The 17,800-nt window shown below is 37.7% G+C and overlaps 1 protein-coding gene across 1 annotated transcript; it reads right to left on the minus strand.

Annotated features, from left to right (window-relative positions):
• Nucleotides 1-1,166: 1,166 nt before the first annotated feature.
• On the minus strand, nt 1,167-14,494 carry LOC117535481. The gene is made up of 11 exons (XM_034199962.1): nt 14,242-14,494; nt 13,542-13,569; nt 13,234-13,428; nt 12,880-13,062; nt 11,595-12,699; nt 7,046-7,149; nt 6,710-6,877; nt 6,300-6,561; nt 6,033-6,186; nt 5,603-5,837; nt 1,167-1,265 (listed from the first exon to the last, which is right to left on the minus strand). The coding sequence occupies exons 1-11, from the start codon at nt 14,376-14,378 to the stop codon at nt 1,167-1,169; spliced, it is 2,670 nt and encodes an 889-aa protein (XP_034055853.1). The 5' UTR covers nt 14,379-14,494.
• Between the last annotated feature and the right edge of the window lie 3,306 nt (nt 14,495-17,800).

Consider the following 17,800-nt stretch of genomic DNA (forward strand, 5'->3'; position numbering starts at 1 on the left):
AAGATGCTGGAAACATTTCGAAAATCACAGAGCTGTTTAGTAGAAGGGCTCCCGCTCCCAGTCGCAGTAATAAGGAGGAGAATGAGAAGGAAGATGATGAACCACAGACCCGGCATATAATGACAGCAGGTGCAGTGTGCAGGGCTGTGTTCCTTTATGTTACTGTTAGCAATAGCATTAGTTGACTGAGAAAACCGTCAGGAAAAAAGTTTAGCAATGTTACGACTAGTATAATATGCCCACGGCTGTGATTGACAACCTGGACAGCCAGTCAGAAGCTAGAATGCCAACCTAGAGCCAATCAGAACCTAGAACGGGCTGCAGGGCTGGCCAGACTATTATATTGTGCATACAGTTAGATGCATTAGGATAGAGTCATATGCTCATGATATTCCAAGTTAAATTATATAATATTAATATTATAATTTTAAATAATTATATTCAATAATATTAATATTCAATAATATTAATATTGAATAATAAGGACACAGATGTGTGGCCAATTCACTATTGCATTCATTTTAGTGATTGACATTACTGTGCATGATATTGTATTCCTTGAAGTTGGTTATTTAATAATGGACAAGTGCTCTCATAATGACTATTAGAATCATTTGTTGGTTAGACCACATGGCATTGATTGAATATCTGAGCTGCATGTGCATTGCCACTTCTTTTTGTTTACAGCCAGGCACAGGCAACCATTTTTTACTATACCCATTTGCTGTACTTTGTCCTTAATCCCAATTGTACATTCACGTTACTGACTCCTACAGTCAGCCACTTTGACACACTTCACACGGAAATTTGTAAGAAACCTTAACTGTTTGAGGCGGCACGTGGGGGGTGTTTGTTGGAAATCCTATTCAACTAAAAGCCAGACAACGCCACCTTGGGAATTGCACCCAAGGAAATAATTATTCCAAGTACCAACAAGGCACTCAGGTTCGTGATACTGAGAGGCAGGAGACGTGGTTCCAATTTATCAAATGTTTTATTTCTGGCATTAAAATATCATTAAAAACACCATAAGATCATTATACACACTGAAAATAAAGGGGGGAATTCTTAATTCAGGGATGCTGAGGCTTACCAGTGGATGGAGGTGACGAGGGGTGAGAGGGATCCCAACAAAGTAAATTAAGGCACCCGTGATCACTACACACTCACACGAAGGAACACAAATCAGGGGGGAGCACAGCACAACACACAAAGGGGGAAGCCACCACCGGGGACACCAGCACCACACCTTTGGCTCTCAGCAACTAAGAAGGGCAAACAAGAAACAATTACTGGGATAAACAGTAAACAGAAATTAATACACAGACCAACACATAAGATAAGTATAAGACAATAAAAAGTCAAGAATACTACAAAATACTGATTTCAAGTAACTGATATTAACTGAAATAAACAAAACAAATTTAAAGCAACAGGGTCGAAAACTAAACCAAAGAAACGAAAATCAACCTAACAGTCTACTTAATCTAGAATTAAATAAACAAAACAAACTTAACTCAATGAAATAACTAATCATGAACAGAGATTAATCGAACAGTCCGCGATAACAATGTTTAAAATATGGCCCTGTAATGAAGAGCAAAGGCACAGTGATACCAAAAAGCTGGTACAGACAATGTAGGCCAAGAGCAACACCCGCCAGACAGTAGTGTAGCGGTGAAGCACAGTAGGGCAGGCAAGCCGGCTGTGCAGACCATGGATGTATAATAAGAACTGGATACAGCGTGGGAGGCGGGGCCTCATTCATTCCTATGAGAGTTGCTCAATGGCGTATGATGACAAAATGGCCCAACTTTTGAGAGAGCGAAACGTCACAGATTACCCGGCATGCCTGAGAAGTACCCGTACGTGCACTCATAGAGCATGCGCAACTTTAACCACGCCACCCAAAAGGCTCGTTCACATTAAGCACGTGAATTTGCGTACACGTAACAGCACTGCGCGTTCATGACAGCATGGTACTGGATTTATATTAACGAGGCGGTAGTTAGCAGATAGCGGCTAGCTAGTCAATTATGCTAAGTTACACATCAATCGTTATGTACTTTTATATTACGCTGACATCAGGATCTAGTGATATCCAAGCAACAGAGCTTCATTTAGCATGATACTTGTGTGGGTTGTACATGAAACCACTTGGTAATATATAAAAATGTATATGTTGAAGCCTGTTATGATCAATTGTGAGTTAAAACTTTATCTAAAAAGTAAAGCTGATGATGGATTACTGTGGTGGAGTTAAAATAACAATAGCCCATTTCTTTTTGAAATGTGATGGAGTAAAAGGATAGTAACTGTGATTATTCATGTTAAGTAGCCCACAAGTAACTAAAACAATTGCAAGTGCAATAAGAAGCTACAGGAACGTTAATCTACGTCGGTAATATTAACTTTATTTAATACAACATTTACGGTACAAGATTTAATCATACAGCCCATGTAGTATAATATTTTACAAATGATGAATTACAGCAAACATGTGCAATATATCCATTATTACAGCTCCGTGGGCTGACAGTAAGGCGATATGGTCCGTTGTTATTGTGCATCCATGGGTAAAGAGAAACTCATGTAGTACTGAACACGTAACATGAACGTGCCGGGCGGCGCGGTCCCGTGGGTTAGATGTGCGTTCATAATGCCGAGGGAAATAACTCTCAGAATAACGTTATGAGCACATTTTTACAACTTGAGGACCGAATGTTTTTAATAAGGGCTATACAAACGTTCATACTGGGTAGTTTATTTAGTTTAAAACAAATTATCCAACGAGTTACAGACCACTCTTTCCCCATGTAAGTCAATGGGAAAAAGTGTTTCCGGGCCCAGCAACCTAAAGGAAGTGTAGTACCGCCGTTTGACCAGCACGAATATTCTCATCAGACTCCGGCGCACTTCCTGGGGGCTTGGTGCAGACAGACACAGCCGTGAGGGTAGACCAGCAGTCCAGGCAACAGTCAGGCAGGCAAGACACTCGTAAACTTGGAGCAGTCGTGGATGCAACACAGACGTGGAGGCAAAACAGCAGTCCTTTATCACGCTTCCAGTGCAGAGCCTAGCAGACATTACGTTTAAGGTGATGTTACGATAACAATACTAGGTTAAGAACATTCAGGAAGAATGATACTAGCAGAAGGTCTACCTACCGATCAGGCCAAGTTCAGACAAACACACAGCAGGAGAGCTTGATTTACAGCGGCAGCAGACATAGGCTGCAGGATCCCTGCAAGGGTCTACAACCAGCGATACATTTAGTATTTAGGCTAATTGTCATGCTAGGTGTACAACAAACGGCAGCCACTGCAAACTCACCGGTGCCAGCGGAGAAAGCATGTCAGCGCAGCGGCCTTCGTGCCAAAGAGCAAGAGCGACACTGACCCCTCTTTATAAAGGTTGCCCCGTGTGGTGATAGGGCTGAACAGTCTATCCTGCTACATAAAGGAAGGTTTCATTTTGCACCTTACTCCTGTTGTCCATCTCTTTTATGTTATGGCTTGACTCTGGGGAATCTAGCCATAACAGTATACAGTATATGAGCATAGTATAGATGTATCATTTATCTGTAGGCTACAAGGGTGGCCCGCATGCGTGGGCGGCGGCCCGGTGTGTGGGCCGGTGCGTCTGAACATCCCGGGCTGAATTTGTGTCCCAGTCTGGTCCCAGTCCGCCCCTGCTCAAGTACAAGATCTTATCACTTCTTACACCTCTGGAAAGCACTTTTATGTAAAGGAATACATTTTTATAAATGTCCCAACATTTCATTTTTACATGGTCTCAAAACGTTAATATGTTATTAATGTCAAATGTTATATGTTGTATTATACAAAATAGACATTTATAACATATTATAAATGTATACCTTTAAATAAAATATTAAATAGATACCTTTACATCCTAAACAGAAGGTCAAAACGTTAATATGTTACATGACAAACAAAATGATAGTAACTCTTATATGATATATCCATCAGGAATTAATATTAAATGATGAATTAACATTATCTCAGCGCTGCATAGTGTGGTCGTCAGTCATATTGACAAAGAAGCACTATTATATTGTATATTGTATATTATGCGGCGTTTAAAATGACGCTATTTCGCTTGTCAGATTCAGATTTCACGGGTGTGCCGCGTGAGGCAGTGATGTAACCATAGGCAGAGCCCTAGAGATACTTATCTCTCTAGGGCTCTGACCATAGGGATGTAACGCCAGGTTGATCCTGTGACGTAACTTCGCGTCAATGCTTGCGTAACTTCGCGTCGATGCTTGCGTAATGCGGAAATGGGATCTAAACTGGGTTGGAAAAACGATAGACGCCTCCGGGCCGCGTCTATCGTTTTTCCAACCCAGTTTAGATGTAACCACGCCCACCTCCGCATTACGCAAGAACGTAGCTCTACGGGATAGCGTCATAGACTTCATCTTCGGCAGTTATAGCCATAGATATATATAAACACTAGATGACTCACCCGCGCTGCTGGCCAATGGAGACCGACGTTGCCACTTGGCCGCCATCTTGCTACAGGGAGTTCTCTCATTCATAACATTATGGTTTACCTTTTAAATAACCATAGCTTGCTCAATTTTCAACCAATTTTCAAACTGTTTGGTTTTTTATAAACATCAAAGATGTAGTTATGATACTGCATACTTATAATCATGGACTTTCATATGAAAATAACATTAATCAGATAAAGCAATAGCTATACACACACACACACAAGGTATTTATATTAAATATTTGCCGGTGTATATATTTCCATTTATTTTATTATATTGTTAATATTTAAAATAAATTATAAAATTAAAATACATTTATATTTTATATATAAAAATCGGTCTCATGTTACCACTCTGTAAGCCAAGAGTTGTTAATTTAGCAATGCCTTAGCTTTAAGAACAGGGACACAACTAATGACAATAGCATATGGTGGTATATTATTTAGATATTCACACCTTTATCAGAAGAACCAAACCAACATAAAATGTGCTCACAGACAGGCCAGTTCTGTCTAATTTATCACAATTATTTTTGACATGAGATCTCCATATTACTATACTAGTTTTGTATTTAGTTTCTAGATTTGTAAACAAATCCAGAACCTTTGAAATATGTTATTGAAAAAAGACCAAGAATAATATAAACTGTACCATGTGTCCTTTTGTGTCCTTCTGTAGTCCATTTGTGGTTTGTCTTGTCTCACCCCGGCTGATATATCACAAAATCCACTGTTTAAATTGTTCCCTATATTGCCCCTATGGTGTCCTTGGGTCCTTGGGAAAGGCGGCCTCCCAAAATAAATGTATTATTATTATTATTAAGAAGAACAACTTGGTGTGGTGTGGAGGGGATGTAGGAAGCAGGAGCAGGTGGGGAAAGATGGGGCTTCAAGGTTCAAGGTTATTTGTTTTAAATGTGTCTTGGAGATACGGACCAGCTGCACACAATAAAATACAGTATAACACAAAACCAATAAGACACACGGTGATACATGGCAAGACTTTCTGTGTTTCTGGTGTGAGGGACTTGGTCAAATAATAAGCAATTGGAGCTTTCCAATAACCTTGAAGCCCAACCACCATAAACACAAGAGCCTCAGAAGCAATGTCAGTCTCATTAATTCGATCCCCCATGTCCACAAATCCAGACATTGTTTGTGTCTGAGGATCATATTGGACGTGCTTTTTGATGGCCATGGCATCCAGCATCAGAGTGACACTTCCGTACTTGGCCTCATCTTCCTGACGCCGTCTTTCCAGCATGTCCAACATCATTTTGTTGAGACCAGGTTTGGCATCAAGAGAGCTCAGCCACCTTAGTAAAATTAAAAAGTAGCCATTTAACCACTTACCCAGTCCCTATTGTAGACACTGGACATACTAAAAATAGCTACAATATCAAAATGTATCAGCATGAGACATGAGCTGTTATATCAGTAAGTTTAACCATTCCTGATAATACAGTCTGTAGTGCTTAATGTAGTTTAAAATTAGACATCATGAAGAATACCTTTGCAATGAACTGGGATGTGGGAGGTGAATATGCAGAGTGTCTCTCAGGTAGTGATATGCCTTTGGACCATGCAGATGGAGCGTAAGAGCAAAATCTCTCTGGGCCTTGGTGTACTCTACACCCTGCCTCGACAGGAGGTGAACGGGAAGATCTGAAATTCAATTAGCAAAAGTGATTTAGTATGTCTCCTTTTAATAGTAACTAGGAAGTCTAACAAAGAACATAAAATACACAAAATATTCAATGCAATATTTTTTATTTTACCTGAGTAGCATTCAAGCTTGTCTTTCAGCTCTTCGTTTATGAGATTTTTCTCCTTCAGTTCCTCCAGAAGAGCCTGCATGTTTTTCTTGGCCCTCCTTTCTCTCGCCAAGGCATTGGTCTTCTCCCGCTGCAGTTTCCTCAAACTCGCTGAGGCTCCGTTGAGTTTGGCCTTTATAGCCTCGGGGCAAGCAGGCAATGCATATGGGTGGTCAGTGCCCTGCCGCTTGCGGCTCTTTCGCCTCTCTCCAGTGGCTCCCTGTTGCTTTGGCAAAATATACGAATATATAAATAATAGTAATATGGAAATAAATATCCTTCTTCTAATATCCCTTCTTGTGCACAGCGTCAGTGTTGATCCTCCAGTTCAGCCCATTGTCTAAGTGCACTCCCAGGTATTTGGAGTCCTCCACAACAGCCACATCCTCTCCCAGAATGCACAGGGGTAGAAGAGACGTCCTCACCCTCCTGAAATCAATGACCATCTCTCTGGTCTTGGCCACATTCAGAATACTCACAACATTAGGCTGAGGTTCATCATCCGCTCTTCTTGAAGTGGTTGTGCTTCTTGTTGCTTCCGGCTAAAATAAACATTAAAGACATGTTGAGTGTTTAAAATGTGCTGTAATACACAACACATTATTTATTCCTAAACTTGCAGAAAGAAAAACTAAAGTGTGACATTTAATCACATATTTATATATCAATCTTATACACCTTGCATTGTTGTTGGCCAATGATACACATACCCTTTGAAGATGAGCTGGGAAGTTGAATATTGTTGGCACAACACCATCTTTAAGCCGGACAGTCTGCCCTGTCCGGTCAAATTCCTCACTCCTGAAGTGCGAAACTGCAGTAACAGGAAACAAAACACTACCTCCTCCTCTCTTCGGTTTTGGGAAACCTTAAAAACATGAGAAAGGTAGCCAGACAGATAAATTATTGTCAACATTTTCCTCCCTTCTTTCCTTTAACATTAAGGGTAAGGACAAAAATACACACCGAAATTATCATATTTTTGCATGTATGTATAGCCTACTTTAAGAATAAGACAACCACACTAAGAGTAATAAAAAAGGTGTCCAAAATAAACATTAAATAATTGTGTAAAGAAATGGTAGCAACATATTCTAAAGAGGCTGGGTCAACAACAATCTTGCAATACTATTATCTCACATAGCCCCACTGATCCTGTGTAGCAGGACTTGTAATGTACATACATCCACTAAGTAATTAACGATTATCCTAATTTTAGTCATAATATTGTCATATCTTACATGTGAAAGGTGATCCCACGGGTTCTTGTTTGCAGACTGCGGTGATTAGAGCATCCGTAGGCTGCACAAAAGTCCGGCATAGTCAGTTCTGTAAACACAAAGCCAGCAAATTCCTGTATCATAATGCAAGATGTTTTTAACAAGCCAAACCACTTGGAAGAAATCATGTGTAACTTAAGTTATGTTGAAAAGAAAGAGCAGTTCTGCCTCTCCCACTGGTGTAAAGTACTGCGGTCAACTCAGCCGTCTCTCGCATTTGCTTGGTCAAATGAGCAGCGCTTCATTTTTGAGTGCGCGATTAATAGCGTCTTTACGGTAATCGCCGAGAAGTGGCGCTGACGATAGTAAAAGTGCTTATGCTATATTTGATCAATCAATCAATGATATTTGATGAGGGATCAAATTATTTTTAGCCATAAGTTCTTAATAAAATTGGTACTGTTGGACTCAGTACATGTTAGACTACTACCACAAATACAATCAAGTACTTTTACTGTGTACTTTTTGAGTAATACTCTGTCAAACTCCCCTCCAGAGTACAATAATGCATGTTTTCTGCCCTCTTTGATGAGAGATACAATCATTTTTTGCAATGAGTTCTTAATAAAATCGGTTATGCTGAATTCTGTACTACTTGGACTACTACCACGAGTACAATCAAGCACTTTTACTGTGTACTTTTTAAGTAATACTTGTTTAAACTCCTGTCCTGAGTACACAAAAGAATGTATTCTGCTATCTTTGATGAGAGATAAAATGATTTTTTGCAATAAGTTCTTAGTGAAATTGGTACTGTTGGATTCAGTACTACTTGGATTAGTAGCACAAGTACAATCAAGTATTTTTACTGTGTACTTTTTGAGTAATCCTTTGTCAAACTCCACCCCTGAGTACAATAATGCATGTTTTCTGCCATCTTTGATGAGAGATAAAAGGATTTTGTGCAATAAGTTCTTAATGAAATTGGTACTGTTGGATTCAGTACTACTTGGACTACTACTAAAAGTACAATCAAGTACTTTTACTGTGTACTTTTTGAGTAATCCCCTGTCAAACTCCCCTCCAGAGTACAATAATGCATGTTTTCTGCCATCTTTGATGAGAGATTAAATGATTTTGTGCAATAAGTTCTTAATGAAATTGGTACTGTTGGATTCAGTACTACTTGGACTACTACTAAAAGTACAATCAAGTACTTTTACTGTGTACTTTTTGAGTAATCCCCTGTCAAACTCCCCTCCAGAGTACAATAATGCATGTTTTCTGCCATATTTGATGAGAGATAAAATGATTTTGTGAAATAAGTTCTTAATGAAATTTGTACTGTTGGATTCAGTACTACTTGGACTACTACTAAAAGTACAATCAAGTACTTTTACTGTGTACTTTTTAAGTAATACTTGTTTAAACTCCTGTCCTGAGTACACAAAATAATGTATTCTGCTATCTTTGATGAGAGATAAAATGATTTTTTGCAATAAGTTCTTAGTGAAATTGGTACTGTTGGATTCAGTACTACTTGGATTAGTAGCACAAGTACAATCAAGTATTTTTACTGTGTACTTTTTGAGTAATCCTTTGTCAAACTCCACCCCTGAGTACAATAATGCATGTTTTCTGCCATCTTTGATGAGAGATAAAAGGATTTTGTGCAATAAGTTCTTAATGAAATTGGTACTGTTGGATTCAGTACTACTTGGACTACTACTAAAAGTACAATCAAGTACTTTTACTGTGTACTTTTTGAGTAATCCCCTGTCAAACTCCCCTCCAGAGTACAATAATGCATGTTTTCTGCCATATTTGATGAGAGATAAAATGATTTTGTGAAATAAGTTCTTAATGAAATTTGTACTGTTGGATTCAGTACTACTTGGACTACTACTAAAAGTACAATCAAGTACTTTTACTGTGTACTTTTTAAGTAATACTTGTTTAAACTCCTGTCCTGAGTACACAAAATAATGTATTCTGCTATCTTTGATGAGAGATAAAATGATTTTTTGCAATAAGTTCTTAGTGAAATTGGTACTGTTGGATTCAGTACTACTTGGATTAGTAGCACAAGTACAATCAAGTATTTTTACTGTGTACTTTTTGAGTAATCCTTTGTCAAACTCCACCCCTGAGTACAATAATGCATGTTTTCTGCCATCTTTGATGAGAGATAAAAGGATTTTGTGCAATAAGTTCTTAATGAAATTGGTACTGTTGGATTCAGTACTACTTGGACTACTACTAAAAGTACAATCAAGTACTTTTACTGTGTACTTTTTGAGTAATCCCCTGTCAAACTCCCCTCCAGAGTACAATAATGCATGTTTTCTGCCATCTTTGATGAGAGATTAAATTATTTTGTGCAATAAGTTCTTAATGAAATTGGTACTGTTGGATTCAGTACTACTTGGACTACTACTAAAAGTACAATCAAGTACTTTTACTGTGTACTTTTTGAGTAATCCCCTGTCAAACTCCCCTCCAGAGTACAATAATGCATGTTTTCTGCCATATTTGATGAGAGATAAAATGATTTTGTGAAATAAGTTCTTAATGAAATTTGTACTGTTGGATTCAGTACTACTTGGACTACTACTAAAAGTACAATCAAGTACTTTTACTGTGTACTTTTTAAGTAATACTTGTTTAAACTCCTGTCCTGAGTACACAAAATAATGTATTCTGCTATCTTTGATGAGAGATAAAATGATTTTTTGCAATAAGTTCTTAGTGAAATTGGTACTGTTGGATTCAGTACTACTTGGATTAGTAGCACAAGTACAATCAAGTATTTTTACTGTGTACTTTTTGAGTAATCCTTTGTCAAACTCCACCCCTGAGTACAATAATGCATGTTTTCTGCCATCTTTGATGAGAGATAAAAGGATTTTGTGCAATAAGTTCTTAATGAAATTGGTACTGTTGGATTCAGTACTACTTGGACTACTACTAAAAGTACAATCAAGTACTTTTACTGTGTACTTTTTGAGTAATCCCCTGTCAAACTCCCCTCCAGAGTACAATAATGCATGTTTTCTGCCATCTTTGATGAGAGATTAAATGATTTTGTGCAATAAGTTCTTAATGAAATTGGTACTGTTGGATTCAGTACTACTTGGACTACTACTAAAAGTACAATCAAGTACTTTTACTGTGTACTTTTTGAGTAATCCCCTGTCAAACTCCCCTCCAGAGTACAATAATGCATGTTTTCTGCCATATTTGATGAGAGATAAAATGATTTTGTGAAATAAGTTCTTAATGAAATTTGTACTGTTGGATTCAGTACTACTTGGACTACTACTAAAAGTACAATCAAGTACTTTTACTGTGTACTTTTTAAGTAATACTTGTTTAAACTCCTGTCCTGAGTACACAACATAATGTATTCTGCTATCTTTGATGAGAGATAAAATGATTTTTTGCAATAAGTTCTTAGTGAAATTGGTACTGTTGGATTCAGTACTACTTGGACTAGTAGCACAAGTACAATCAAGTATTTTTACTGTGTACTTTTTGAGTAATCCTTTGTCAAACTCCACCCCTGAGTACAATAATGCATGTTTTCTGCCATCTTTGATGAGAGATAAAAGGATTTTGTGCAATAAGTTCTTAATAAAATTGGTACTGTTGAATTCAGTACTACTTGGACTAGTATCACAAGTACAATCAAGTATTTTTACTGTGTACTTTTAGAGTAATCCTTTGTCAAACTCCACCCCTGAGTACAATAATGCATGTTTTCTGCCATCTTTGATGAGAGATGAAATGATTTTGTGCAATAAGTTCTTAATGAAATTGGTACTGTTGGATTCAGTACTACTTGGACTACTACTAAAAGTACAATCAAGTACTTTTACTGTGTACTTTTTGAGTAATCCCCTGTCAAACTCCCCTCCAGAGTACAATAATGCATGTTTTCTGCCATCTTTGATGAGAGATAAAAGGATTTTGTGCAATAAGTTCTTAATGAAATTGGTACTGTTGGATTTAGTACTACTTGGACTACTACTAAAAGTACAATCATGCTTTGCCTGTCCAGATACGATGCTGTAGTACATGGAGAGAAGTTCCTGGAGGCTGACTCCACAGAAATTATAGGCCATGGACTCCATGAGGACTGTAGAGCCATCACAGATCAGCATGACAGGTCTTTTTTTGGCTCCCCTTCCATGGAGTCTTATTACATCAGTCAGAAATGACCCAAGGAAAAAGGATATGGAGGCTATTGTGTGGTCGTTTGTGATGTAGGTGGCCACAGGGACAGGGGAGGATCCTTTGAACGGATTTCGGACCACCATCTCATACACATAAAAAGGTGAGGTTTTCCCTTTTGCCTTTTTAACAATGCTCCGTGTCGCATCCACATATACAATGTCTTCCCTGCACCTGTCATGGAAGAGGTCAATTGTTTTGTTGGACCATAGCATGACTCCTTTGGGGTGTGCTATAATTTTTTTAATGACTGCTTCCTCAGTCTCAAGCTCTTCCTCCATCATTTTTCTGAGGCTGATCATTTCATTGCTGTGTTTTCTCAGCTTCTTTCTTGCCTGCCAGGACAATGTTTTCATCACACCAGTTGATGGTACCTGGTCTCTGTTTCCAGAAGCCAACACAGTGTCATCCAGTTTATTGAGCTTATCAAGGTACACACTTCTGGGAAGTTTGCTGGTGAGGGCATTAGCAAGTGCATCCCTTTCATCTGCACGCACAGGCCGATGTTTGAGTTCTTCACAGTTGTGCCATGCTTTTTCACCTCTGAAGGTCACAACTGCCTTAAGGGATGACTCATCCTCAATGTCAACTTCGACCTCCACAGGACAGTCATCAAATCGACAGTAGCCAACACATGAAAAAAGTGACCCTTTCCTTTTTGACCCAACTGTTCGCACACTGTGAGATTTGAAGACAAAGCAACAGTGTGGGTGGACACTCCGGATGCCAGTGGCCATGACTGAAGTCCAGTTTAAAGATTTGAATCGACGCTTATGTTGTCTCATCCTCCGTTTCTTCCAGTCACTTTTAGTGACAAAAAAAAATGAAGGATTTGAAGGCAATTTAAATGAGTGTAAGAGTTGCCCATCTTTTGAGTGTGATGAGGAGTCATATGTCCCTGATGAATTACACTGTAAAACACAATGAAAACATATTAGCGAAAGTGACCAAAGTTGGAATGACTCTTTACTGATATGAATCAATATATCTGAAATTGTTTATTTGGGACTAACTATAATTTCACTCCACACAGTAGTGTGCATGTTTCATAACACACTAACACTAACTACGTGCTAATATGCGATATTTACCTCTGAAACGTCTTCTGGTTCACTCGTCTCTGTGAATGCCTGTCTAACCGACGATGGGGTAGCAGGCACTGTGCGGTCAATGTCAGTGGAACTGTGGTCACTGTCGATGGGGCAGGCCGTGTGGTCACTGTCTGTCGATGGGCTGGCAGGTGCTGCGGTCACCATCTGTGTCTTGTGTCTCATCTGCACATGACAAGGAGCAAATGAAATCCAAAGATGTAATTATTAATCAAATAATATAAAATATTATAGCACATCCAAATTAAAGTTGTTCACACAGGCAGACTGATGATGAAGATAAAAGCAAAGCAGAAATAAGAATCAATATTAGTGCAATATTTATAAAAAATGTACCTTTTTATGATGATTATAGGCATGATGAAGCCGTGTCCTATTGGTCTTGGAATCGGATATTCCAAGCTCCTGACACACCTCGCCCCAGAAAGTGTCTTTCTCGTCACCTTCATCGTTGTCTTTTGTTTTGGTTGTGGCTCGAAGCTTGTCAGTGACAGCCAAAAGGACTTCTTTTGTTATTGTTATTTTTCTTGTCTGAAATTGAAATGTCAAAGTTCCGTCATTTCTTTGTAAAAAAATATGACATTTGAGAAATCATTGAATTTTTTAATGCAATTACAATTGTGTGACAAATAAGAAACACTTGCCTTCCCAAACGTTGAGAAAACCAAGACTCTGAAAAGACATAACAAGTTAAAATCTATTATTTATAGTTAGACTTTTCACTCAGTTTAGACTTTTTTAATTAATTAGCTTGATTCCCTGACTTCTGATTTGTTGCCTATGCTATGTCGATTTGCACTGAAAGGACAGAGGGATATATTCATAGGTGTCATTTAAGCTGGGGATGTCCCCAGCACTTTTTAAAATGTTGTCCATACATTTTATAAAAGTATAACTTTATAACCTGTAATAAACAAGAACACTGTTTTTTTCTTATTTAAAAAAAATAATAATACATGTACATCTTGAGAAAACAGTTTGTCCGTTGACAATTTCTATGGGGATTCTTAAATTTGGACATGTTCATACAATTTTAAAAGATAATGTATCACCCAGTCCCCCAGCAGGGTTTTTGTTTACAAACGTGTCATCTGTTAAACAACATGTGAGTTCAGTGTGTCGGGTGCCGCGGGAAGTAGGGGTGCTGGAGGAGCTGAATGGTGTACATTTGAAAAACTGAGCGACCACCTAAATAAAAATGATTAAACTACATATAATAGTTATGATTTGACTTAAAATAAAGTCAAATCAGAACTATAAACAATTAATATAAACATTTGTGTTTTATTTTCGAACACAATTATGTATATAACTACTTTTCTGTTGAAATACAAATATACGTACCCTCGACGAGCTTCCATTACAGATGAGGTCCATGGAAGCACTAATTGACAGGTATAGAGAACCGCAGTGACGCGTGGTAAAACCCGGAAGTAAACTTCTTCCAGTTCCTTCGTGAAAAACCAATGCAAATTCTCCATAGGATTTTGGAAAATAGCTGGAAATAAGGTCTGTGGTTGACACACATTTAAGAGAGGGATCACGTTTTGTTCAGCCGGATAATCTCCACATGTCTACCCTACTTTTATCATTTTTGAATCATAAATCTAGTCGCCAAAAGCGAAATGCTAACGTTATGCTATAAACGAACTACAAGCCAGTACAGCAGCAGGGTCGCACGACTTCAACGTCACGCCAACTTAAGATCGTTTCAACTGACTTGCACTGAAACTGCACTTTGAACACTTTAAATATATTAACATTTTAAATGGTATACCCCGGTTATCTAGGCCCTTTTTGTTTTATGTATACATGTCACACTGTGGGAAACGATATTTCGATATTTCTGGATGTATAACACATGTATAATTTTTGCAACCATGTCTCCTAAAAATTACGTTCCCACAGAACTAAACTGCATTCTCAATTACGTTTAGCTAGAAACGTATTTTCTCCCACGTTACGTTCGTTATGAACGTATCTTAAATACGTTTATTTTCTACATATCTTTGCCATTTATTGTCTTGCTTATAATAATGATAATAGTCATTTATAAATATCATTTTAGAGCACACCTTTGAAATCGACAATCGGGCTCGATATATGGTTACATTAAAATCAGTAGGCAAGGCTGTCATTTCGCCAGCTGTTAATCTCATGAGCGAGGCAGAAAATAATAGCTTTAACATGACAAAAAGCTGCTGTGTCATTTATTGCACCTCAAACATTAAAACAAATCCAGAGTTACGTGTTTCTGTGCTTCCTCGAAGAAGAAAGGACAGTAAAAGAAGATCTCTGTGGCTTCAGGCTTGATCGCTGTTCAAATGACAGCGTTGGTTTCCCCAAAAGTGGGCGGGGCTGTAAAGTGACGTAGATTTGACTATCATCTATTATTCAAAACCATTCTATTTATTCTAACGTAAATTGCATGCCAGTCTTTTATCTTTTTATTTATTTGTTTTTATTTTAAATCGTATAATGTCGGACTTTTTTTGTCGTCTGTGAGGAAAATAAATGGGGCTTAGAGCCTCAAAATACTGAAATCTGTATTTTTTTAATCTTTTCCTTCTAATTTGTTATTCTTTTCTAAATAACACACTGTTATTTACTCAACAATAACACACAATTATCCTTGTTTTTATTTATTCGTTTAATTCTATAATCTTGGGCTTTTTAGCCGTAAATAAAGTCACCAGAAACAGACGGGACATTTCGAGATTTAGGATGGCCAAAGATACTACACTACCCATAATCCCCAGCTATCGTTTGGGACTACAGTCCCGTTGACAAACCCTGTGATGTTGGAGTGGCAGTGCGCCAAGGTTACGCCGAGCGTCAAGCTCTTTGAAATGGAACGAAACCACGGCAGACTATTCAAAACTGGACTCGAACGCCCCCCGAGAAATACACATGCTGGCTATTGTGTTTCGCAACATGTTCTCTATGGCACGTATCTACTGGGAATTGTAGTTTTAAAAGACGTTTTTCCAAAAATTAGAAGTTGCCAGTATTAAACTGTGTACAGCCCTGGAGGTTTAGGCGATAGGAAACACATTGGTGTGTACACATTTAAAACATGTAATTACTAAATGGGTGAAAATCGCTTGTATCCATAATGTGCAGCATTAATATATACCCACATGACAGCTCATTGTTACTTTGTAATTCTCCACTACAAATCAGAGGTTAACCTGGTATTTTTACTCCACTACATTTAGTTTAGTTACTTTGCAGATTCTGATTAATGATGTGAAATATAAACAACCCTTAAAGCAGACTTTAGTTACACCTGAGTGAAATTCAGGGAAGGTGATTGTCAAGTGCCAACAATCAGGAGAGATATTTGATAGGTGGTGCTTGAGAAGACGAAACATTTATCTGCAGATCTCTATAAAGTATTCATTACTCGTTATTCTCTACTAATAGTTAATTAAAAACTGTATAATGGCTCTTTTGCACATTCCTTTCAAGATTTCAAGATTTTCTAAGGTGTATTGATCATATACACAACTTGGGTCGCAGGTTCCTCAACAGCGCATTACAAGACTCAAAAAGTACACAGTAAAAGTACTTGATTGTACTTTTGGTAGTAGTCCAAGTAGTACTGAATCCAACTGTACCAATTTTATTAAGAACTTATTGCAAAAAATCCTTTTATCTCTCATCAAAGATGGCAGAAAACATGCATTATTGTACTCAGGCGTGGAGTTTGACAAAGGATTACTCAAAAAGTACACAGTAAAAGTACTTGATTGTACTTATGGTAGTAGTCCAAGTAGTACTGAATCCAACAGTACCAATTACATTAAGAACTTATTGCACAAAATCATTTTATCTCTCATCAAAGATGGCAGAAAACATGCATTATTGTACTCAGGGGTGGAGTTTGACAAAGGATTACTCAAAAAGTACACAGTAAAAATACTTGATTGTAGTTTTGGTAGTAGTCCAAGTAGTAATGAATCCAACAGTACCAATTACATTAAGAACTTATTGCACAAAATCATTTTATCTCTCATCAAAGAGGGCAGAAAACATGCATTATTGTACTCTGGAGGGGAGTTTGACAGGGGATTACTCAAAAAGTACATAGTAAAAGTACTTGATTGTACTTGTGCTACTAGTCCAAGTAGTACTGAGTTCAACAGTATCAATTTCACTAAGAACTTATTTTTAAAAATCCTTTTATCTCTCATCAAAGAGGGCAGAAAACATGCATTATTGTACTCTGGAGGGGAGTTTGACAGAGTATTACTCAAAAAGTACAAAGTAAAAATACTTGATTGTAGTTTTGGTAGTAGTCCAAGTAGTACTGAATCCAACAGTACCAATTAGATTAAGAACTTATTGCACAAAATCATTTTATCTCTCATCAAAGATGGCAGAAAACATGCATTATTGTACTCAGGGGTGGAGTTTGACAAAGGATTACTCAAAAAGTACACAGTAAAAATACTTGATTGTAGTTTTGGTAGTAGTCCAAGTAGTACTGAATCCAACAGTACCAATTACATTAAGAACTTATTGCAGAAAATCATTTTATCTCTCATCAAAGATGGCAGAAAACATGCATTATTGTACTCAGGGGTGGAGTTTGACAAAGGATTACTCGAAAAGTACACAGTAAAAATACTTGATTGTAGTTTTGGTAGTAGTCCAAGTAGTACTGAATCCAACAGTACCAATTACATTAAGAACTTATTGCACAAAATCATTTTATCTCTCATCAAAGATGGCAGAAAACATGCATTATTGTACTCAGGGGTGGAATTTGACAAAGGATTACTCAAAAAGTACACAGTAAAAATACTTGATTGTAGTTTTGGTAGTAGTCCAAGTAGTACTGAATCCAACAGTACCAATTACATTAAGAACTTATTGCACAAAATCATTTGATCTCTCA

This window comes from Gymnodraco acuticeps, unplaced genomic scaffold, assembly GCF_902827175.1.
Source record: "Gymnodraco acuticeps unplaced genomic scaffold, fGymAcu1.1, whole genome shotgun sequence".
In the NCBI taxonomy this organism is placed as follows: domain Eukaryota; kingdom Metazoa; phylum Chordata; class Actinopteri; order Perciformes; family Bathydraconidae; genus Gymnodraco; species Gymnodraco acuticeps.